Source organism: Oncorhynchus clarkii, chromosome 18 (assembly GCF_045791955.1).
Source record: "Oncorhynchus clarkii lewisi isolate Uvic-CL-2024 chromosome 18, UVic_Ocla_1.0, whole genome shotgun sequence".
Taxonomy (NCBI): Eukaryota; Metazoa; Chordata; class Actinopteri; order Salmoniformes; family Salmonidae; genus Oncorhynchus; species Oncorhynchus clarkii.
This window is the reverse complement of record NC_092164.1, coordinates 44,501,115-44,524,355: the sequence shown is the minus strand read 5'-3', so window position 1 is coordinate 44,524,355 and position 23,241 is coordinate 44,501,115. Positions and strand designations below refer to the sequence as shown.

Here is a 23,241-nt window from a genome sequence, read left to right as displayed (position 1 = left end):
TGGGTTAGTCATGGTGTGGGGTGGCATTTCTTTGAGGGTCCGCTCAGCCCGCCATGTGCTCGCCAGAGGTAGCTTGACTGCCATTAGGTACCGAGATGAGACCCTCAGACCCCTTGTGAGACCATATGCTGGTGCGGTTGGCCCTGGGTTCCTCCTAATGCAAAACCTCATGTGGCTGGAATGTGTCAGCAGTTACTGCAAGAGGAAGGCATTGATGCTATGGACTGGCCCGCCCGTTCCCCAGACCTGAATCCAATTAAGCACATCTGGGACATTATGTCTCGCTCCACCCACCAACGCCACGTTGCACCACAGACTGTCCAGGAGTTGGCGGATGCTTTAGTCCAGGTCTGGGAGGAGATCCCTCAGGAGACCATCCGCCACCTTATCAGGAGCATGCCCAGGCGTTGTAGGGAGGTCATTCACATATGTAAAGAAAATAGTATTTAATAAGTATTTCATTCATTCAGATCTAGGATGTTATTTTAGTGTTCCCTTTATTTTTTTGAGCAGTGTATATACTGAGGCTCTTGATCATGACACTGGTGAGGAGAGAGAGTCCTTGTTAAACAGCACCGATTCATCCAAGGATGTTATAATCCATACATGCTTTTTTTTTTTTTACTCAAATGAGCTCAGTTCAATGAGGCCTACAGGCCATAAATGGAAGTTCAACTTAGATCTTTTCCTGGATTTATAATGGGGTGGTCATTTTGGACCGGGAACACTAACATGAAACGAACACAACAGGAGGGTTGAAAGGCCTATGTGCTATTAATAAGACTTAGTCAATGAAGGCACAATCTTGACTGGTCACAGCAGGAATCACATACTGCCATCAAATTCAACCCCAGTGAAAGAAAGGTCAAATATTAAATGGCTCTGTGTTTAATAAAATAGTGTTAATGTTATGTCAGTTCACATATTCCCTGGCAGCACTGAGTCAGTGCTCCTCAATGAAATAACTGCTGGTGAGTCAAGTCCTTGGCTTGGAGCTGTGTTTACTGTCCTGACTGATTAAGACAATTCTACATCATAAAATCTGTAGATGTGGGAAATGCATAGCACCATTTTGGAAGCACATCTATCCATTTGACAACTATCATGTCCTGTCAAACGGGTTGCATTTCTTGAGCTTGAAACAGGAGTCACTAGTATCAGGTATGCAGCTGAGGTATGGGTTGTCGGCCTCTACTTCAGGTATTGGTAAACTTCCTCGTCCAGCGATATGAGGTTGAAGTAAGACAACAAAGACAGCAGGGATCTTGTCAGACTCATCATCGCCATCTCAGACCTGGGAAGATACAATGATTGAAGTTAATGGTAAGAAATGTAGGCAATTTTGTAGGAACTAAAAATGCCAAATTATGTATTTTGGGGAATGTTTGTAGCAAGACCTACCCAGCCGGGTCTACTGCTATACACTGGCCAGTTTATTTAGGTGTACCACCCCTTTCCCAGAAATGGTTAGCGCCTACAGACAGTCATGTGGCCATGGCTTGGTATATAATGCAGACAGACAAGCATCCAGTTACTGTTTGAACATTAGAATTGACAAAACAAGCGACTGAGCGTGGTTTGTTCGTTGGTTCCAGTATCTTCCGAAACGGTCGGCCTCCTGGGCTTCGCACACATGACAGTTCCCAACAGATGGGCCACAAAACGGGCAAATAATGGCACAACAGTGGTGTGCAGAACGGCATCTCGGAACACACAAATCGTTGGTGCTTGTAAAGGATGGGCTATTGCAGCAGACTCCCACACCGGGTTTGATGCCTATCAGCTGAAAACAAGCGGTGGCTGCAGTGGGCACGCGATCACCAACACTGGACAATTGCCTGGTCTGACGAATCCCTGTTGCGTTATGCTACCGGCAGTAAGCAGCATGACTCAATAACCTCATCATGCCTGGTGTTAACGGAACAGGCTGTTAGTGGTGGTGTAGGGAACGTTAAGTCCCTTGATACCAATTATGAAACGTTTCCATACCCCAAAGAATACATGGTGATCTGGAGGCAGGTACGGTGGGAGGGTCAGACCTGGTACCGAAAACTGGCCACCTAGCAAGGTTTCCATCCAATTATCAACAGATTTTCATGCAAGTATTCAATAATCCGCATAAAGAAGATGCCTTTTCCTACCGGTGGTGTTTCCAAACTGACTTGTTCCTGATACCTTTTCAGTACGTGATGTATTGCACACAATGTACTTTTTCCCACTTCAGTTTTCATGTACCGAATAAATAAAAATCTCAACTTCAATGTGTTTCCATCGCGTTGTCACAAATGGTGTTTAAATTGAAATGTTCCTACACTGGTCTTGACACTAGAGCTCATAGTGGTTAGGCTAGTCTACATGAGATTTATGGATAAGTGCGAGAATTTTTGCATTTGTCAAACGGCAGTCAAGCATCGATCATGTCACCAGAAAAGGACCTTCGATATTCATTGGAAAGGAGCATCAAGATCACTGTGTGCTTTACCCACCCTGTGAAGGTCATAAATGATTTCATCTGTAGCCTAATACACGTCATGCTTTCCCGAGTCGTAGTGGGCAGACCACACACACAGTCGCAGAAAGGTGTTTCCACTGCCATTTCTCGTGTAATAAATGTTAGCGACAAAGATCCCACCACTTCGAACGAACAAATTATCTTTCGGCATTTATAAAATTGCACCGAAGCGTCCAATTCCAATCACAGCTGTCGTAATATATTTTATTTTTTGTACTGTATGACGTTAATTGCCTAAAACTGGATGGAAACGTGGCTACTGAGGGTATAGTGTTGAGGATAATTCGTTACCTCAGGGCACACTCGAACTTGAGGCTCTCCCAGGTGGCCCGCACCCATCGCAACACCCTGAACCTTGGAAGGACACCCGGCCTCTCTGCCTGGAGCCGCCCCCAACATTGCACAGCGCTGGAGACAGGACAACAGGTTAGTAAGCATCTACAACTACTGCTTTGTGAAACACTCGTCTGTTCACCTCTTATCCATGACACAGTATCTGTCCACCGGAGCCCCCAGCCTGCTGCTACTAACCTCTTAGCCATTACACAGTATCTGTCGACCAGAGCCCCCAGCCTGATGTTGCTGCTGCTGCTACTAACCTCTTAGCCATGACACAGTATCGGTCTACAGGAGCTCCCAGTGTGATGTTGATGCTGCGGACAGTGTTGATGTTCCTGAACACCAGCAGCATGGGGCGTGGCATGGACTTGAGCACAACCATGATGTTGTCAAAGTGATTGACAGCCATGTCCCTCATATAGGTTGTTTCCTCACGACTCAGGATGTTGGACAGGCCCAATTCCCGCATGTTGATTGGCCGTTGCAGCAGCATCTCAGAGAAGATGAAGTAGTCTGATAGGATACAGGATATTGTAAGCAGGTCTTTGTGGCGAGACTGGATTTGTTCAAGGCATATGACTTCAGTTTAAATGAAGGAATCAGCTTGAAATAAAATCACTTTATTAAGCCGAAATGACAGTGGTCCACTCACCTTTGACCCCCAGGCTGTTGGAGTACCGCTTCATGGCAGCATCGTCTCTCAGGACTATGGACCTCCACAGTTTACACAGCGCTACCCTGTCACTACAGAGCCAAAGGTTAGAGTTGATAGTAAAACATACAAGTTGTACCATTAAAACATGCAGGATCTAAAATGTATCCACACTACTGTGAGTTGCATTGGATAAAAGGGTCTGCTAAATGGCATATTATGACCCTTACATTTCACTGAGGTATTCATATAGGCCGTGATCCAACAGTACCAGCTCTGCCTTCTTGTCTGGACCTCTTCTCACAAGCACTGTGACATGGTACAGATAACATGCATTCAAGGTCATCAAGTCATTTTAAGAAAATATTGTTGTACTGTAGTTATTTATTATCAACGTGACCCATTTCTCTGAAAAACCGTCTTGTAAACTGTCCTGGTTCAAGTTGCACAAATCAATAAATGAGCATGTTAAGAGTTCAGTAGAAACTGAACCCTACCATTGCCAGGGTGAGGGTCAGCGTGGATGAAGCCAGTGTAAAATATCTGCTCTGCAAACGTACGGATCAGCTTGTCAGCAGTCTGAAAAGCCAGAGAAAACTGTTTATACATTCATCGGAGTACTAATGATAATAGACAAAAGGTTATTGTGTCACGGTAGGCACTTACATCTCTCAAGCTAAGTCCTTGTCTTTTGATTTCTTCCAAATTGTTGATTTTGCAGCCTTCACAGAACTCTGCAGTCAACACTCTCTAAAGGAATTGTTTTGGTTTATTACAGTACAATAATACAAAAGTGGTCAGGCTGTGTTTAGACAGGCAGCCCAATACTGATATTTTTTTTTAACTAATTAGTCTTTTGACCAGTCAGATCAGAAAAAGAGTCGATGTGATTGGTCAAAAGAGACAAAAAAAAAGAAAAGAAATTGGGCTGCCTGAATGCAGCCATCGTGATTTACAGCAGTGACTAGTTCCGTCTCTCACCTTGCTGGTTTGGTCCCAGTACACTTTTGGCACGACGACAAATTTGAAGTGTTTCAGTTCCTCTGCACATCTCTCAGAGTTCCTGGCCTCATTCTCAAAGTCCAGCTCCTGAGCTAATGTCCCCTTCAAGTCCTAAAATCGTCAGAGAATGCCAGCATTAGGTTAGTATAGGGGACCATGTCTAGAGCTGTCTCTAATCATGCTCTGCAGGTATTATCTGATAAATGTCCTAGAAAATAAAATACAGTTTTTGACCAAGTTGGCAGACAAGTTTGAGCCCTTACCTTGAGGACCCATCTGAAGCCGAAGCTGGGGTGCATGAACTTTATAACGTCCAGTAGGATCTCCAGAGTCCTGATGTCACCGTCGAACCGATCCCTGAGGTCTATGTACTGCACCTGGAGAAGAGAGTTGTTACTATTCAGAATCAGGAGATATACCTAGCCTGGTTTAACCAGGTGAGGTGACCCCTATTTAATAGTGTAAATCAAGCACAGTATACTTTTAATTCTGTGGCTGAATGTGTAGTATAGTTAACCTGAACCCACTTTGACAGCAACAGGAGTCCCGTCCTGCAGCTCTGCCTTGTGGACCTGGGCCAGACTGGCTGCTGCGATGGGCTCATACTCAAACTTCTTAAACATCTTGTCTGGAGTCGTGTTGAAGTCCTCTATGAACAGAGCATCTACCTGGTAGAACATACCAGGTAATTTAATGGAAGAATGTTCCTCAACATTTTTAATTATAAAATGGCTTGTTCTAGCTTCACATTATGAATGGTAAAGAGGCATTGAAAGCTGTGACAAAACTACAAGCATGGCTTTATCACTTTCACTACAGCCTCTTGTATCGTATCGCTTCAAACTATTTGTCACATGCAGTGAATACAACAGGTGCATACCTTACTGTGAAATGCTTACTTACAAGCCCTTAACCAACCGTGCAGTTCAAGAAAGAGTTAAGTCAAAAAGAATAAGTAACAAAGAGGCTATATACAGGGGGTGCCAGTACAGAGTAAATGTGCGGGGATACAGGTTAGTCAGTCATTTGTACATGTAGGTAGGGGTGAAGTGACTATGCATAGATAATAAACAGTGAGTAGTAGTGTAAAAAAACAAATGGAGGGTGGTGTCAATGTAAATAGGCCGGTGGCCATTTGATTAATTGTTCAGCAATCTTATGGCTTGAGTAGTAGAAGCTGTTAAGGAGCCTTTAAGCCCTAGACTTGGCGCTCCGGTACCGCTTGCCGTGTGTTAGCAGAGAGAACAGTCTATGACTTGGGTGACTGGAGTCTGACAATTATTGGGGCTTTCCTCTGACACCGCCTAGTATATAGGTCCTGGATGGCAGGAAGTTTGGTCTAAGTGATGTACTGGGCCGTAAGCACTACCCTCTGTAGCACCTTACGGTCAGAAGCTGAGCATTAACTGTTCTTCAATGTTTGACAAGACAAAGTACTACAGGTCTCACCTCCTTGCATCTCCTGTTGAGAGCCTTATCCTCCAGGACCTGCAGTGTCTTGACGTACTCAGGAGGCAGCAGGTGGTTGAAAGCACACAGGCCCTGTCCCAGTTTAACATATATCCCCCCGTTCTGCACCGCTCCCTCCACCATGCCATCTGCTGCCCTCTGATGGCACAATGACATCCCTGCCACAAACGATGGGCTGCTCTGGCAAAACAGGGAGGTGAAGATGACGTGAGTGTCCTGACTGAACTACTGAGATCGTTGCAGACTCACGCCACTGTTTAGCAGACATACACAGATAGACCTGTCACAATTCATAATGGTCCCGTTGCCCTGCTCAGACGTTGCATGCGTCAACCTATGGTTTCGTGCCACGTCTTAGACTGTGCCGTCAGGCACCAGATTGCTATAACATATGTGGTTAGCTGATAGGTATTTTACGTATCTAGCCATAATATCTGGAATGCTTCAGCGATGCCTGGGCAAAGGAACGCACCCAATATTTCTGTCAAACTTACCTTGTCCAAACCACGTAACATCACATTGGAGGTCCACCAATAATCTACTGAGATATAGAGTCCTACATATATAGACCTGTAGAGACCGAGAGAGACATGGATTGAGTGTAACTCCAAAAGGAAATTATTCAAAACATTTGATCACATACAAAAAGGATGGTGATATTATTGTTATGATGGGACCCACCTACAGAAGCGACCGACTCCCTTCACCAAGATCTTCATCTTCCGTCTCTCTCTAGGTTCCGCAAGGGCGTACTGGACTCCCACCACCACGGGAACACCCAAAAACATCTTCCAGAACAACCCTAGACTCTTCCTTGGCCTGCCGGAAAGAAATGTGCACAGCACACAGTGTTGCTAAAATGCTCATGTCTTCACCAATCTTGCAGTTGCTTTCTAGAAGGTATTTAAGTAACAGCATGTATAGTTCGGTGTCCTGTCCGGGGGTGTACTTGTACATCAAGCTGTCTCGCACTATAGAAAAAGGAGATGGGCCATTCTAGTTAGTTTAGTACCTTTGTGAGCTGAAGGACCTGTACAGTTGTAGCTGTGGACGGGGACATCTTCCCAGCAGGGCCAAATGACACAACCTTAACTACAGAAAGACGAAAACACCACCACAATCAGTGTCACTTTGAAGCATCAACTTTAAACTAATCCACTGTTTTTGCCAGTTACAGTAGACTTGCTGAGAAAGACCTTCATCCCTAGAAAACTAGAGAAAAACAAAAAAATCTTCATGTTACGAGGTTAATAAGTTGAACAACATGTAGACTGGTGGTGTGGACTGCATCAAGGTCACTCTCCATAGGCTAGAACACGCTGTTGTTGTTCTTAACGGTCTCTCACAGGACAAACTGTTTCCAGACTAATAGATTTATAAATAGAGGCTCTATGTCAGGGCCCTGACCACATGCACACACACACCAGGGCCGGTCCTGGCCGTTCTGCCGCCCTAAGCGAGGCAAAAATAAATTGCCGACGACCCTTTTTTCCGCTATGATCAGCTCGTAAAAAATGTACGGATACAAACTTGAAACCACTGATCATGACCATTTAGCCCACAGGATGAAACTCCTGGACAGCAGTTGTGAGTAGCCTGAGTGTCCATTTTACTTAGACCTGTTTTTCAGATATGTTAACGTGTCAGCACATTTTTTTTTTCAATTTGATCAGGCGCCATTTAGGTTAGGCTATTTGATCAGAGAAACCTGCATGATGTTAAAAGTTTCTCATTACATTGTCATACATTTTTTCCTAAACCCTGTAGGCTACATTAAAGGCCGCACTCTACCATATGCTATATCTGCTCCATGATTTGGTGTTACATTATGTTTTTTAAAGGAATGTCGGTGGAGTGCTTCTACTCTCCAACAAGCACCCTGGAGAGGCACACTGGGAATGGACAAGATACATATTTTGCATCCCTGACTTTGACAAAGTGGGCACTTCTTATCACAGGGGGCATCAGCGCTCACCTAAAAAAATCTCATATGCCACTGGTTGAGAGAAATTGACATTGTTTTGGGGCAGAATTATGTGAGGTTTTAAGTCTTGTTGGAGATGCGTCTTGGTCAGTGTAGCTCAGAAAAAGCTGCCGCCATAGGCAGCCACCTAATCCTGCCTAATGAGAGAGCCACACACACACACACTTTCCATGGCATTGAACAAAACACGTGACAACTTATAAATAATGGAGGGTAAACCACAATCTCAAAATTAGGGCACATCACTGTCTTTTAGCGAGATTGTACATCGAGCTCTGATTTTAGTATGGCGGTTATACATTGCATCAGGGGAATTTAACGTTGTGTGTCCACGCTCATTTCCTGGGAGTCAGAGAGAGTAGTTCATGGAATGAAAACTATTGTTAGTGTGATCTGTAAATAAACATGTATACTATGAAAAAAAATATTAACATACAAAGCGCGCACACATACATAGTCATTACTTTTGACATTTAAGCCATACATGCATAAACAGTTAAATGTCAGGTGTCGAGTTTGAATTTGCTGAAGCTATATGCGTCTGGCTGGCTAGCTAGCAGGCAAGGCAAAGGCATATAACAAACAGTTCAACTCACTGCTGTGAAGGTCTCCCCTGCCATGTTCAACCTATACTGTGATCTCTTCTCACTAATATGGAGTTAAAACTGTGTAGTCACCATTCTAATGTAACCTGTAACCTCCTGTTTCAGATCATTCTTGATTTCCTGAACTGCTACAAATGATTTGACTGGCAGAAGGTGCACGAAATCGGTCACGTGACAAATGGTCCGACTCGATGTGACCGAAGCTTCTCTAGTGAAAAGAATCATGACTTGACTCGATATCCTCTTCGGGTACCGTCAATTAATCAACCCAAGTCATTGTTTTTTTCATTGAAATCACAAATGTACAGAATAATGCATGTATTTGTATGGGTGAATCAGAAATGGACGTTGTAAATAATTAATTAATGTGGCTAGCATAACATGTAACGGAAACGATTCAAGTGTGAGGTCTCTGTACAACCTTGTTTAAAGTCATGTTTACGGTAGTAGAGTATGGTCTGTGGAATTAAAACACTGTTGTTTTAAATGATAACGATAAAATACTTCTGACTGCGTCTTGATTTTATCGTTTTGAGATTATTAAACAAATATAAAACAGGCACATACATGTGTGATCCGCCTTCCCAGCATCTCAGCCGTCATATCACGGGCATAGCCTGAATAATATGTATTATAGATAACTGTTTACATTAACATCAATGTGCGAATTACTGGGACCAGGCCCCCATGTGACTTTAGATCACTGGTAGCAACTCTACTAGTTGTCACCAGGAGTAGATGCATGATTTATATATTACATCATCTTACATCATATCAGGTAGGGCCCATCGAGGGATGTCCCCAGAGCTGTAAAGGCTTAGAAAACAATGTGTGAGTGGAAAACAAAACAGCATGATGTTGCATCTTCCATTAGATTTTTTTTAGTATTTTGTTTACATGATCATCCCAACTTCAACTTCTCTTTGACATGCTGTGTATGACTCTCAAACTGACACATTTATTCAAACACAAATGGAAGCTAGCTGTTCCTTCCATTGATCAAAGTATTTAAATTGACGTGGAACTGTGGAACTCAGTGAAAGTAGAAAGGACCTCTGTCATCAGAGCCACCGGAAGCTCTCTGACTGTCGTCGCCGCTTCAGTCTTGTGTTTCCTGTTTACGGGCGGGAAGAGCGAAAGAAGCTAAACTATCGGGTCTGTGTTCTTGCATCGTTGTGTTTCAAACATCAGCGGTACGTTGGTTTTTGTTTCTTAGCTCAGTTTCAATAATTTATGATAAACCGAATTCCCCGCGACTCTGATATATATCTTTGCTTGACCTGTGCCTAGAGTTTAAAGGGATTTGAAGCGCGAAACTGATGGAGGAGCCCGCAGATTCCGGCGGTGGCGGGGCAGCACAGGGCCCCATGGCGCAAGTGGCGGAGATCCGCTGCCCAATAGCAGCGCGTCCTATGCGGCTGCTGGAATGGAAAGTCAAACCCGGTTCCCTCGTCAATGTGGACTCGGTATTGGCGTTATGTGCTCCCATCCCACCGGAGAAAGAGTACGGGTCCCATCCGCCAGAACAGCCCAATCGGCTGTCAGAGAAGAAGCTGAAATCGGACCGAGCTGGAGTGGTGAAAGAGCTATGCTGTCAACTTGGACAAGTCATATCGCCTGGGTGAGTCTGCAAGCTAACTAACGTTAGCTATATAGACTATGTCAGCCATTTTTTATAGTGTGCTGTGTATACTATGTTCGTTAGCTAATGTTGTTACTTATAGACCAAATTCGTAGTAGCATAGCTAATTAGCCTAGCTAATAAATGGTAACGCTAGCTAGCTATGCTAACCCAGTGCGTGTGCTGGAGCGCCGATCTCTACAACAGCTGGATGGATCATGTACATTAACGAGTTTGTTTTGCATGGCCCGGTGCCCTGGTGGGCCGAGTTTGTTTATTTTAGACCATTCCATTGGTCCGTAAGTGAAATCCACCCACAAGGGGCACCGGGCCATGCAAAACGAACTGGCCCAATATTGTAGTACTACGCACATGACATCATCCACATGGTATCGAGTCGTCAAGTTTGCACGCTCGAGCACTTGGGGAAGAAGAACTTCGAATACTTTGTTCTGCTTGAGGCTCAAACATTTTAGTGTGATGAATTTGTGTAACAAATAGAAAATGACTCACGTAAAAGTCACCCAGTAAAATACTGCTTGGGTAAAAGTTTGGTTTTAAATATACTTAAGTATCTAACGTAAAAGTATAAATAATTTCAAATTCCTTATGTTAAGCTAGCATGTGAGTGTGGTGCAAAGAGTTTAATGATAGTGTTTCAGTTATTTACCCACCAGTGTTGTGATTGGCTGGGATGTTCGCCTATTAAATTCTCCTGATGGAGCAGCATCTGTTGTCAAACTGGGAAAGCTGTTCTGACTTTGGCCTTGTTATCTAGTGGAAATTTCTGTCATTTCTTGGTTGCTAACATTGTACACTGTTAGCTCAATTACAGTTTGTAAAACAAATAAGCACTGAATAGTGTCAGGAATCGTTGTACCATCTATGATTCAACATAGGCTTTGGTCCACTAGCTTCAAACAGCTGTAAAAACTATACTTTTTTGTTTAGATGGTACAATGATCAAATTGACCGGAACAGTGCAGATTTTTCTCAACCAGGACATTAGTGATTTCCTTAGATAACACAGCCACAAAGTTTTAAAAGTTTTCCCAGTTTGGCGAATATCACAACACTTGTGGCTAAGTAATAATGTGAAACACAATAAATCCACTATTAGTGCTATATATATATATATATATATATATATTTTTTTTTTAAATCCTGTGTAGCACCTTTAACCTTTTTTTAGGGGGCAGTATCAACCTAGACTAAATTGCACTTTTAAACTGGACTAACTGAAATTGCATTTCTTAGATATGGTTTCAAATAGTCTTGGATTTGCCCTAGTCTAGATTTAAAGTCTGATTTCTAGAAGGACAATTAGTTCATCTAGATTTAAGTGCAGGCTGAATTTAAACATGTCCAGAGGAAGGTTTAACGTCAGATTAATGGATGTTGGCCCCCATGTTGACCTTGGCAATGGAGGAGAATGATTTACCTGGACTATTTCAATGACGATCAAAGAGCGCTACCAAGGCCAGACAAAAGGGCGGTTATAGACAGGATCAACACACTGAATGATTTAGATAAAATCAATTTCGGTGACCGTTTCCGTATATACAAAGCAAATGCAGTTTTGTTTGTTTGCTTGAGCCAAGACTTTAATCTGACTCTCTTAGGGGAAAGCCCTTCCCTACAAGTACTGGTCAACTTGAGGTTTTTGGAATCTGGAACCTTCCATTGTGAAACAGGAGATTTGTGTGGTGTAAGTGAACTGACTGTATGCAACATAGTCCAGAGTTTGCAATGCTATATGTGAATTGAAAGACCATTACATCAAGTTCCCTGATGCTGCTGCCCAAGCCAACTATCAGGTAGAGTTCTACGAATATGGGAACTTCCCTGGAGTCATTGGCTGTATAGGTGAATGTCATATTCCCATCAAGTGTCCCTCTACAGCAGATGCTGTGGAGTACAGGAATCGTAAAAACTGGTTCTCAATAAATGTACATGGTGTTTGCAGTTCTCCAACATTGTTGCACATTGAACTCATGACTCAAGGATTTTCCAAAACGCCTCATTGTATGCTCAGCTTGAAAGAGGACAACCTAGTGGAATCATACTTGGCGACATTGGGTATGCACAGATCAACTTCTTGGTCACCCCCTATCGTCATGCAATAGGACCTGAGCAACAACGGTATAACCAAGCTAATATCTGCACCAGAGGTGTTTGGTGTATGGAAGAGTCATTTCCAGTCTCAGAAACACATTACACGTTCAACCAAGAAGATGCTGCATTCACAATGAACTCAAACAGCATGGTTTTTAATTCACAAATGGAAATATCAGGACCCCAAACTGGTGCTGGTTTGAGAAGAACATTGCTACTGCTGCTGCTTCCTGTTTCTCTCCTCCTTCATAGCCAACTCAACATGAGGGATTTGCATCTTCATATCATGGTATTCTTTTAAATACATTTAGGTTGCGCTCATGAAATTCCTGGGCCAGTTTCTCATGCATGCTCAGCTTTTGTCCTCCGGCCCGGTTAGTGACAATCTGCCCTTCTGGCTGCTGCAGATGAGCCAGATGTAGCGGGCTGAACTTCATCCTGTCTTATCCCCTCCAAGCTATGGTGTTCATCTGCCTCAAGAAAATGAATACATTGCTGCATTAGAGAACATCATTTATTAAAGAGTTGAGTTTGTTACATTTTTATTATGGGAGTGCAAGAGATGACTGACATTACATATTCCCTACAGTGCCGGGATGGCACATGTTGAATGAATGTGTCTTACAAAATGAGGATTGGAACAGTCCCCCATCTGTCCAAATGGTCATCATCGGGGATACCTTCCAGGGGTTGCTGACTTACTATGATCCCGGTCAACAAGTCCCCCATCTCATCTGTCTTTGGTCTTCTTTTTTTAAATTGAACCTTTATTTAACGAGGCAAGTCAGTTAATTAAGAACAAATTATTATTTACAATGAACGGCCTACTGGCGAACAGTGGATTTTTACCTTGTCAGCTTGTCATTCGATCCAGCAACCTTTCAGTTACTGGCCCAACACTAACCACTAGGCTACCTACCTCCCCTGTCTTACCGGGGGCCCGCCACCAGTCTTGAAATGCTCCCTACGAGCAGCAGCATTTGTATTGTTTAAGTAGATTTTTGTTTTTCCATAGGACCTTAGGAAGACGAGATGTTCTAGAAATTATATGAATATTTATGTATGATATTGTTTGTTACATTTCTGTCACACATGCATTCAGGCCCCACTGTGTTGTCTCAGATTTGTAAAAGTGGGCCAACAGTAAATACACTATCTTACCTGAAGTTGCTGTAGTGTACTTTTTAATTTGTGTTGAATTCATTACAAATGGTAGTCCAGGCATTCTTTTTCTTGTTTTCTGTTGCTGTATCATGCTGTTTGTTCTCAATAATCGGGTAGTTTGCCACAATTCTTTTTTTTTTTTCCAAAGTCATTGAAATTTCTACATTTTCTTTTACCTCGTCCATTGTTTAGGTGACGTGCTCCAATTCCACACGATGCTTATGTATCACTGTCCCATCGCTGGTTTTTGAAGCATCCTCAGGTCAGCACCATGTGCACATCGTTAATCTGATTTAAATTAAACTCTGTCCGGGAAACCGCCCATAAAAATCTGAGTTACTAAGCTGACATATGGAATTGTTTGAAGATGGTTATACCGGCCTCCCGAGTGAGGCAAGGCACTGCATCAATACAGACCCGGGTTACAGACCTCGCTGCCGGCGACGACCGGGAGACCCATAAGACGGTGCAATATTGACCCAGTGTCGTTAAGGGAGGGTTTTGCCGGCCGGGATGTCCTTTTCCCATTGCGCTCTAGTGACTCCTTGTGGCTGGCCCGGGCTCATGCACGGTGACTTCGGTCACCAGCTGTACAGTGTTTCCTTCGACACATTGGTGTGGCTGGCATCCGGGTTAAGCGAGCAATGCAGCTTGGCAGGGTCGTGTTTCGGGGGGACGCATGGCTCTCGACCATCGCTTCTCCCGAGTCCATATGGGAGTTTCAGCGATGGGACAAGACTAACTACCGATGTGGATATCACACAATTTGGGAGAAAAAGGGGCTAAAAAAATATGGTCATATCATGGATCATTTAGCTATTTAATTTTGAATTGTAGGGCCCCTGTAGGTATCCCAAGGAAGAAAAAAAACAAAAACAAAAAAATATATATATATATATATATATGAATTTGGCCTGTATGACTACACCTATTTAACCCCTTTTCTTTGTTGGCACAAAACCTGTGACACTTGTGAGGGCTGTAGAGCAATATGGAGAACACCATCATGTTGGTGAGCGTCATCTTTCCATAGTGGTGTATTAGTTAGTCGGCCAAACCGTTCGTACGCTGCGTACGTCTCCTGGTCTGACCGACAGCGCTGTAGCTCGGCCACTTTCCACGGGTGCGTCTATAAACTCTTAAGGATTTTAAGGGGGAAACTGTTATGCTGCGGTCTCAAGTGCATCTTCTCTTCCAGTGTTGTGGTTGTAAGAGTAGAAGAATGCAGCCATCCCATTGTGATGAAGGGCCTGTGTGCTGAATGTGGCCAGGACCTCACACAGTAAGTGTACACACGCACACAAACAAACACAAAGTTATTCCATGCTAGAATTTCAATTGGCATATTCAAAACATTTTAACAAATGGGCTTAACTCTTAGTTGTAGGTTACCTCTTATCCATTGAGTATGCATTGCTAAGTGGATTCTCTCTTTCTCTCTCAGGATGCAGACCAATAATGGGAGGCAGCAGGCTCTCATCTCCACGGCAAATGTTTCCATGGTGCACAGTGTCCCTGAGTTGATGGTCAGCTCTGAGGTGAGGTTCGGGGTTGTCATGGCACTAGAAGATGTTTCCTCTGACGATAATGTGACCTTGTAGAAATACCTCTGTCGTTGGAATGCAACTTTTCAATTTAATAGAGATTTTGACGTCGTGGGCCCCCTTTTTATGAATGCCGGGTCTGTGTGATTTGTCCCCCACACAGCAAGCAGAGCAGCTGGGCAGAGAGGACCAGCAGAGACTCCACAGGAACAAGAAGCTGGTTCTGATGGTTGATCTGGACCAGACCCTGATCCACACCACCGAGCATCACTGCCAGCTCATGTCCAACAAGGTATGTGTATCTGAAATCCTTTTCTCTGGCCTATGAAAAATAGGTGGTTTTGTATTTCTATGTCCCAGGCTTTGCTGAGGGTTTGGTATTAAATAGTCTATAATAAACCACTGGTGGTTATGTAGCTAGAACAAAACATTGATGGTTCTGCCCATGCCTCTGCTTTTGTTCCACAGGGAATCTTCCATTTCCAGCTGGGGCGGGGGGAGCCCATGTTACACACGCGACTGCGTCCGCACTGCAAAGACTTCCTGGAGAAGATCGCCAAGCTCTACGAGCTGCACGTCTTCACCTTCGGAAGCCGCCTCTATGCACACACCATCGCAGGTAAGTACACACACAAACACTAGCAGTTATTTAACGTTCTCTGACAATTAACGCCTACGTTGAATCACTATATAATTAGATGTACAGTAAGTAATGCAAAAAGTATCAAAAGTGCAAAAAAAAACAGCCATCACGTAAATGCCAAAAGTGTGTGAGAGCACAGAGTCTAAATGGCAGATTAATTTAAACACAGAATCATCTAGGAGAGCGGGATACCTACTCAGTTGTACAACTGAGTGCGTTCAACTGAAATGTGTCTTCCGTATTTAACCAAACACCTTTGAATCAAATCCCCGAGCTGACAAGGTAAAAATCTGTCCTTCTGCCCCTGAGCAAGGCAGTCAACCCACCGGGCCTACATCCTCTGTCAAATCACTACTTAAATATAGATCTAGACTTAATGCCTGAATGCTGTCTGTATTATAGGTGAGAATTGTTGTATTTTTTTATGTTTGTCTATACACTCCCCGGATTGAGAAGTTAGTCACCTAACAAGACTAACAGACATGTCTCAATATGATTGATCTCAGCATTGTAGAGGCAAATCCTGAGTTTGAAGTCGGAGTGGCCACTAGAGGGGAGCATTTACCTTCAGTTTGTGTGTCAGGTTCATTCTGTACTCAGATTCTCTGGGGCTGTGTCACATATATATCGTCTATATAGTAGGGAGGTGCATCTTTCCGTTTCGAGACGATTTAAATATCTATCTAGATATTAGAAGAACGAATCAGTGCGACGCGATTCGATGCACTAACATTTGTTGCATAAACGCATTCGTTTTCCATTCTAAATGAAAATCTGCTGATGGAGCTCATGAGCTGGGCTTCTGAGCTGGATCTGTCTGAGCTGACTTCTCTCTGTGTGTAAATAATTTATTTGGGTGTGTTCCAGCGGTAAGCCTAACAAGCTTTACTATTTTTATTTGACAACTTTTACTTCACTACGTTCCTAAAGAAAATAATGTACTTTTTACTCCATACATTTTCCCTGACACCCAAAAGTACTTGTTACATTTTGAATGGCTCGCTTTACAGGAAAATGATCAAATTTAAGCACTTATCAAGAGAACATCCTTGGTCATGTCTTCCCTACTACCTGATCTGGCGGATTCACTAAACACAAATGCTTCGTTTGTAAATTATGTTGGTGTGACCCTGGCTATACTTAAATTTAAAAAACAACATCGTGCCATCTGGTTTGCTTAATATAAGGAATTTGAAATGGTTTATACTTTTGATACTTAAGTATATTTACAACCAAATACTTTTACTCAAATAGTATTTTACTGGGTGACCTTTACTTTTTCTATTAGGGTATTTTTATTTTTACTCAAGTATGACTATTGGGTTACTTTTTCCACCACTGGCCGACCTGTAGGCGAAAATCAGCGAGGGAAAGTCGGACCCTGTGGTGTGGAAGTTTACGTGGGACAGATGTTTTGGTACCGTGCCCGTCCTCTCCCGTGATATTTCGTACCATGACCGTCTGCCTCCGCAGGTTGTTTTGGATACATCCCACCTGCTCCAGCCAGATCTCATCCAGCTCCTGCCCACAGTCCTGCAATGTTAAAATTACACCTCTACCGTCTTACTCATTTCCAATTTCCAATAAATGTGTGATTTCGAAGATATTTACATGTTTGCAATAAAGTAGTTTTATTAAAACACTCCCGTGTAAACAAACTCATTTGAAGTAGCCCAGACAAAAATTCACAAAAGTCACCAATCATATTAGCCATTATTTCATTACCTTTAGAAAACGACGACAGACTTTCCAGTGAGAACTGCAAGCTGATAATTGGTTTCATAATTCCTTTCATATCGGGTAATTGTTTTTGCCGCCACTGTTTGGAGCAGGCGCGCGAGCCGGTTGTGTAACCACGCCCCAGTTAGAGGCGAGGAGAGGGACACAAGCGGCCAGAATGACAGAGGGATTCGTGTAATAAGTGGTTTTATAACGATTCATAGCGTATTGAAAACGGTGGAACGACCGTTATGAAATAATTGGTCTTTCTGACCGCCCGCAGCATGGACCATTCCGACCATGCAGCACACTTCTCTGTCGGGTCCTGCGGGTAACTCTGGAGTCTCACAATAAAAACAGGGCTCTACTATAGTGGGTTTCCCAACAGCTCAGATCAATCTCACTTGACAGTAAATTATAATGCACCGTTTGAGCTTTTTATGAATCTAATTATCTGCATTTGGGTTACAGAGATGAACTTTGGCCCGTCAAAGTTTGGAGACGATCTTTCGCTATCAATTAGATGTTATTCTATCATGAATGCCTATGCTGAACGTTGGAAGTGAATGAATAATGAATGTAGTAATTAGTCTGTGGCGCATGGAGGTCACTGCATCTGTCTGTTTCTCCAGGTAGATGGGTTTGTTGTTGTTGTGCTTTAGTAGACGCCTGCCCACCTGTGTTCTCTCTTCTCTGTGGTTTAATAGCAACCAGGTAGCGAGGTGTTGGTTGTGCAGTGGGGATGTAGATGCTCCATCAAAGCCTGTCTTTGTTGCTCCTCCAGACACGCATTATTGTACAGCTTCTAAAGAGGAACTGATAAGACCCAGCCTGCATTTAGTTCTCATCTCAAAGCCTTGATGTTTTAATGAGCCCACTGAGTATACAGAGACCCTCCATCTCACACACACACACACACACACCGATGCCAAGCAATTTAATTTGAGATTAAATTGAAGAACTTGTGTAGCAAAACAACATGAGATTTGGCTCTAAATGGACTCAAAAGCTTTGTTGTTGGAATGCTACTCAGTGTAGCTCCAGATGGCCGGGGAGTCATGGAAATTGGCTGTTTGGCAAAACGGCACCTTTTCTGAATACATCCTGCTTTTCCACGGAGCTCTTTTAAATAGGATGTTTAATGCAGTCGAGTCTGCTCTCTGCTGCGGCCCAGCGTGCGGAACCAAACCCCCTGCCACACTAACCAAGCTCTCTCTGTCTCTCTCTTATATATATATGAGTCCATTTTAAAGATGCTCTTCTGGTGTGTCTGTAACTTTGCAGGCTTCCTGGACCCTGAGATGAAGCTGTTTTCCCACAGGATCCTGTCCAGAGACGAATGCATCGACCCCTTCTCCAAGACAGGGAACCTGAGGTCAGACCTGGCTCTCTGTCTGGCCACGCAGCACACTTTGACACACATACTAATAGCGATTTCAGCTAGGACATTTTAAGAAGACTCTTTCCAATATGAAAAGGACATAGCTGATATGTTATCTTTAATTTTGACACTTTGGAGAAAGGGCATTCACTCAAGGAAGATCTGTGGAATTGGGAGAAACTGATTTCCGCTCAGCCACTACCGCTGAAGAATTCAACTGAGGGAATTAGTGTTGATTAAAACCTGGCAGCAGTCAAGTCATCTGAAGTCACTTGGTTGTCCCCACAGACAATACAGCGCTATAAAACTGAACCATCCAGCTCTAGCATGACTGTGCTATAGATGAGCAGAGGGAATAGCCCATTGCCATGCAGCATTTCTTCTAATCAGTGACTCCTGTTATAGGAAGCCTTTTAGAACACCATCCTCAAAGTCCTAATGGTAGAAACTGTGGTTGTATAGTTATGATGTTCAGATAATTATTGGTAAGAGTGAGAGCCAGAATTCACTTCTAACCTGGAGGGATAGTCCTTCACAAATAGCGGCCTATTCCCTTAAAATTACTTTTGACCAGGGCCCATAGGTTATAAGCTACCATTTGGGATGTAGCCTAGGACTGGATAATGGTAGAGCGAGAGCCTAACATTTTGCTCTGTTACTGCCAGTTCAACTTAGATATAACTCTTTCTTTCTGTCTCTATACACTCTCTCTTGTGCTCCCACTCTCTCCCTAATCTCTCGCACTCTCTTTATCTCTACCCCTCAGGAATCTGTTCCCATGTGGGGACTCGATGGTATGTATTATAGATGACCGGGAGGACGTGTGGAAGTTTGCTCCCAACCTGATCACTGTGAAGAAATACATCTACTTCAAGGGGACAGGAGACATCAACGCCCCGGCCGGGTCTAAAGAGGCTCAGCAGGGAAGGAAAGGTACGGTATACAGGGTCGGAAGACAATGAGCTTAACCGAACAGTGGACATTTGTTGTGAACTGGTCAATAAATGATAAAGCACAGTGATCTATTGAAACAATCCTTATAAGGGCATTTAGTGCTTTGTCAGTGTAGTGTTTTTGTTGTTGAGTGTTTGTAACAAACTTAAAAACCCTCTGGTGACCAAGTTCAGAGAGGAAGAGGAGGAAGTGGTTTGATGAGCACTTAAGGAATGTGAACTCATCCTGGTTCTCTGGCTGCAAATGGAGTGCTGGCCACAAGGTACCCCTCATCGCGTCTCACTGTTTTGATTTAATTTGCATCAACCGATGCACCATTTTCCTGTCTGGCAGGCTGCAGTGGGAGGGTGAATCTTTTAAGAACATGTTTGTGATACGTAACTGTTATGATCCCAATAGATGGGGTGGCAGGAAGGTGAGGGAGTTTTAAGTTATGTCGTTGTGTTAAGTTATGATCCTCTCAGCACAGAGGCGAGAGGGAGAAGGCATGGAGGTGACAGGGGAACACTTAGCGATCTTTCTGTGAGAATGCTGTTAAACTCTACCTTTTTTAGAACCATTAGAATAGCCAGGAAAATGATCATACCCAAAGGCCAGGGTTGAGCAGAATCCAAATACTTTATCTACTCTCTGAATTAATCAATCTGATCTGTTATAAAGAAGGAATTGGAGCAACCAAGCCTTAACACCTAATCATCAACACTGTATTCATACTCAAGCACCAAGCCTGGGTAGCCATAATGAGATGGGTTCATCTGAACCGTGATTATCATCTTAGTCTCAGGAGGGAGAAGAGAAGGCATTGGGTTCTTTTCTCACAGAGCTTCTCATAGAGGAGATCTGTATAGAGATTTTTTTGATTAGCAGTAAAGATAAACCGGACAAGCCACAAAGGACGGAGAGTGCTTCTCTGGGCTCCCTGGAGAATAACACACACACACACAGGCTGTTAGATCAATTAGGGAAGTGCTGCTGATTTCCGTCACATCACATGGACTAGGGTTTAATATTTTCCTGGTATTTTACAAATGTTCCATCCCGAGAAGAATAAATCACTTTTCTCCTTTGATAACCCGTTATTTTCCGCCAAAACAGGAAGTGTCATTCTAAAGCATATAAATACACTATATATACAAAAGTATATGGACAGCCCTTCAAATTAGCGGATTCAGCTAGTTCAGCCACACTGTTGCGGACAGGTGCATAAGATTGATCACACTGCCATGCAATCTCCATAGGAAAACATTGGCAGTAGAATGGCCTTACTGAAGAGCTCATTGACTTTCAACGTGGTACCATCATAGGATGCCACCTTTCCAACAAGTCAGTTTGTCAAATTTCTGCCCTGCAAGAGCTGTGCCGGTCAACTGTAAGTGTTGTTATTGTGAAGTGGCAACTTCTAGGAGCAACAACGGCTCAGCCGCGAAGTGGTAGGCCACACAAACTCACAGAACGGTAGTGCTGAAGCGCGTAGAGCTTAAAAATCGTCTGTCCACACTCACAACCAAGTTCCAAACTTTCTCTGGAAGTAACGTCCGCACAATAACTGTCGGTCGGGAGCTTCATGAAATGGGTTTCCATGGCCAAGCAGCCGCACACAAGCCTAAAATCACCATGCGCAACGCCAAGTGTCAGCTGGAGTGGTGTAAAGCTCGCCGCCATTGAACTCTGGAAAAGTGTTCTCTGGAGTGATGAATCACGCTTCACCATCTGGCAGTCTGACGGATGAGTTTGGGTTTGGTGGATGCCAGGAGAACGTTACCTGCCACAATGCATAGTGCCAACTGTAAAGTTTAGTGGTGGAGGAATAATGGTCTAGGGCTCTTTTTAATGGTTTGGTCTAGGCCCCTTAGTTCCAGTGAAGGGAAATCTTAACGCCACAGCATACAATGACATTAAAGACGATTCTGTGCTTCCAACTTTGTGGCAGCAGTTTGGGGATGGCCCTTTACTGTTTCAGCAAGACAATGTCCCCATGCACAAAGGGAGGTCCATACAGAAATGGTTTGCTGAGATCGGTGTGGAAAAACTTGACTGGCCTGCACAGCGCCCTGACCTCAACCCCATTGAACACCTTTTGGATGAATTGAATCTGACTGCAAGCCAGGCTTTATTGCCCAACATCAGTGCCCGACCTCACTGATGCTCTTGTGGCTGAATGGAAGCAAGTCCCTGTAGCAATGTTCTAAGATCTGGTGGAACGCCTTTCCAGAAGAGTGGAGGCTTTAGTCGAAGAAGTACTCCTGGCGCCCGTCGTCATAGTCATCACACACCTCCATGATTTCGTTCAATGAGCTGAAATACTCCCAAGTTTAATAATGCTCTTTAGAAGCAGCAAGACCTATGCACCGATTTGTCTTTTAAATCTTGCACCCAAAGACTTCTGATTATGTACTATTGATTATCGAAATGAACACAGGAATTCTTGATTCTGTTGATTTTATGGTACCTGGTCCCGCCCACGTTGATGACGACTGAACACACCCTTAGTTACCACCTCCCGCTGGTTCTACAGGGGGAAATAGAAGGGCGAGAACTCTTTCTCCGTGCTGCCCGCTAAGAAGGCCACCTCCTGGTACATCGCTGATTCTCCTCTGGAGGACCTCGATGGTCCTGGTTGAGAGGTGGGGGGGTTCACTGACCGACTGGGTTGGCAGGGACCTCACCCATCCAGGAGCAGGGTTGGGCTCTATGGAAACAAAGCAGTTGAAAGAAAGTTTAGACATAGAAATGACTTCCACTGGTTTATTGGGATGGATTACTTCAGAATCTCAGGATGAACCAGATACAAGTCACTCTTCAGGCTCCTTTTGTTCCCTCTTTCTCTCGTCACACCAACAAGTTTTGCATCAGCAGGAACCCCGATGCAGAGAGGAATTCGTTAAGTTGTTGTGGTATTTAACGCGTCGCTGAGGGCCTAAATGAGATGTTTCTCTTTAAAGGATTGCTTATCAAGGTTCACTAAATTAAAATAAATACAGAGCAATTAGCTGTGGAATGTCGACAAGAACAAACTGTTTGGATATACTTGGTAAAACTTCCCGTGATTAATCTTTCACGGGCCATTGACTTTGTTTAGGACAACAGAAAAAGTGCAATTAATTCTGCAGCAATAATATCTTGTTTTAATCTTCTTATTCCAACATAGACACTGAGCAAAATTATGAATGCAATTTCCAACAATTTCAAAGATTTTACTAACTTAGTTCATATAAGGAACCAGTCAAATTAAAAAAATACATTCCCTAACCCTAATCTATTAATTTCACATGGCTAGGAACACAGATATCCATATGTTGGTCACTGATACCTTTTTAAATACAATTTAAAAAGTAGGGGCGTGGCTCAGAAGCAGTCAGTATCTTGTGTGACCACCATTTGCCTCATGCAGCGCAACACGTCTCCTTTTACATAGAGTTGTTCAGGCTCTTGATTGTGGCCTTTGGAATGTTGTTCCACTCTTCAATGGCTGTGCAAAGTTGCTGGATATTGGCGGGAACTGGAACACGCTTTTGTATGTGTTGATCGAGAGCATC

At 43.5% G+C, this 23,241-nt stretch overlaps 2 protein-coding genes across 11 annotated transcripts in view; one reads left to right on the top strand and one right to left on the bottom strand.

Moving 5' to 3' along the window:
• Positions 1 to 813: 813 nt before the first annotated feature.
• On the bottom strand, positions 814 to 8,759 carry LOC139373560 (uncharacterized aarF domain-containing protein kinase 5-like). Of its 7 annotated transcripts, none has more exons than XM_071114213.1 (15): positions 8,556 to 8,757; positions 6,988 to 7,067; positions 6,657 to 6,794; positions 6,470 to 6,545; positions 5,955 to 6,155; positions 5,033 to 5,173; positions 4,769 to 4,882; positions 4,485 to 4,616; positions 4,170 to 4,253; positions 4,001 to 4,082; positions 3,734 to 3,812; positions 3,504 to 3,595; positions 3,112 to 3,364; positions 2,804 to 2,920; positions 814 to 1,294 (listed from the first exon to the last, which is right to left on the bottom strand). In XM_071114213.1, the coding sequence occupies exons 1-15, from the start codon at positions 8,577 to 8,579 to the stop codon at positions 1,192 to 1,194; spliced, it is 1,716 nt and encodes a 571-aa protein (XP_070970314.1). In that variant the 5' UTR covers positions 8,580 to 8,757; the 3' UTR covers positions 814 to 1,191. The 7 variants fall into 7 exon arrangements, with proteins under 7 accessions (XP_070970314.1, XP_070970319.1, XP_070970315.1 ...); XM_071114218.1 differs by having other exon boundaries at positions 5,955 to 6,150; positions 8,556 to 8,740; XM_071114214.1 differs by having other exon boundaries at positions 8,637 to 8,723.
• A 915-nt stretch (positions 8,760 to 9,674) lies between these two features.
• Positions 9,675 to 23,241, top strand: part of LOC139373558 (RNA polymerase II subunit A C-terminal domain phosphatase-like) — a 121,995-nt gene continuing 108,428 nt past the window's right edge. For 2 of the 4 annotated variants that reach the window (XM_071114209.1, XM_071114210.1), the window contains exons 1-8: positions 9,688 to 9,757; positions 9,855 to 10,185; positions 14,663 to 14,746; positions 14,909 to 15,002; positions 15,172 to 15,300; positions 15,477 to 15,627; positions 18,655 to 18,745; positions 19,518 to 19,684. In XM_071114209.1, coding sequence (XP_070970310.1) covers positions 9,884 to 10,185; positions 14,663 to 14,746; positions 14,909 to 15,002; positions 15,172 to 15,300; positions 15,477 to 15,627; positions 18,655 to 18,745; positions 19,518 to 19,684 — 1,018 coding nt within the window. In that variant the 5' untranslated portion in view covers positions 9,688 to 9,757; positions 9,855 to 9,883. Of the gene's footprint in view, positions 10,186 to 14,662; positions 14,747 to 14,908; positions 15,003 to 15,171; positions 15,301 to 15,476; positions 15,628 to 18,654; positions 18,746 to 19,517; positions 19,685 to 23,241 lie in introns of all 4 variants that reach the window. The other 2 variants (XM_071114207.1, XM_071114208.1) reach the window with 2 other exon arrangements.

Excerpts from the sequence above, each read along its gene's own strand:
- LOC139373560 (XM_071114213.1), bottom strand. The coding sequence starts at position 8,579 with ATGGCAGGGGAGACCTTCACAGCA. Across the intron at positions 6,546-6,656 it reads GGAGTCGGTCGCTTCTGTAG|GTCTATATATGTAGGACTCT; the intron begins GTGGGTCCCATC and ends CGGTCTCTACAG. Across the intron at positions 4,883-5,032 it reads GGACTCCTGTTGCTGTCAAA|GTGCAGTACATAGACCTCAG; the intron begins GTGGGTTCAGGT and ends TCTCTTCTCCAG.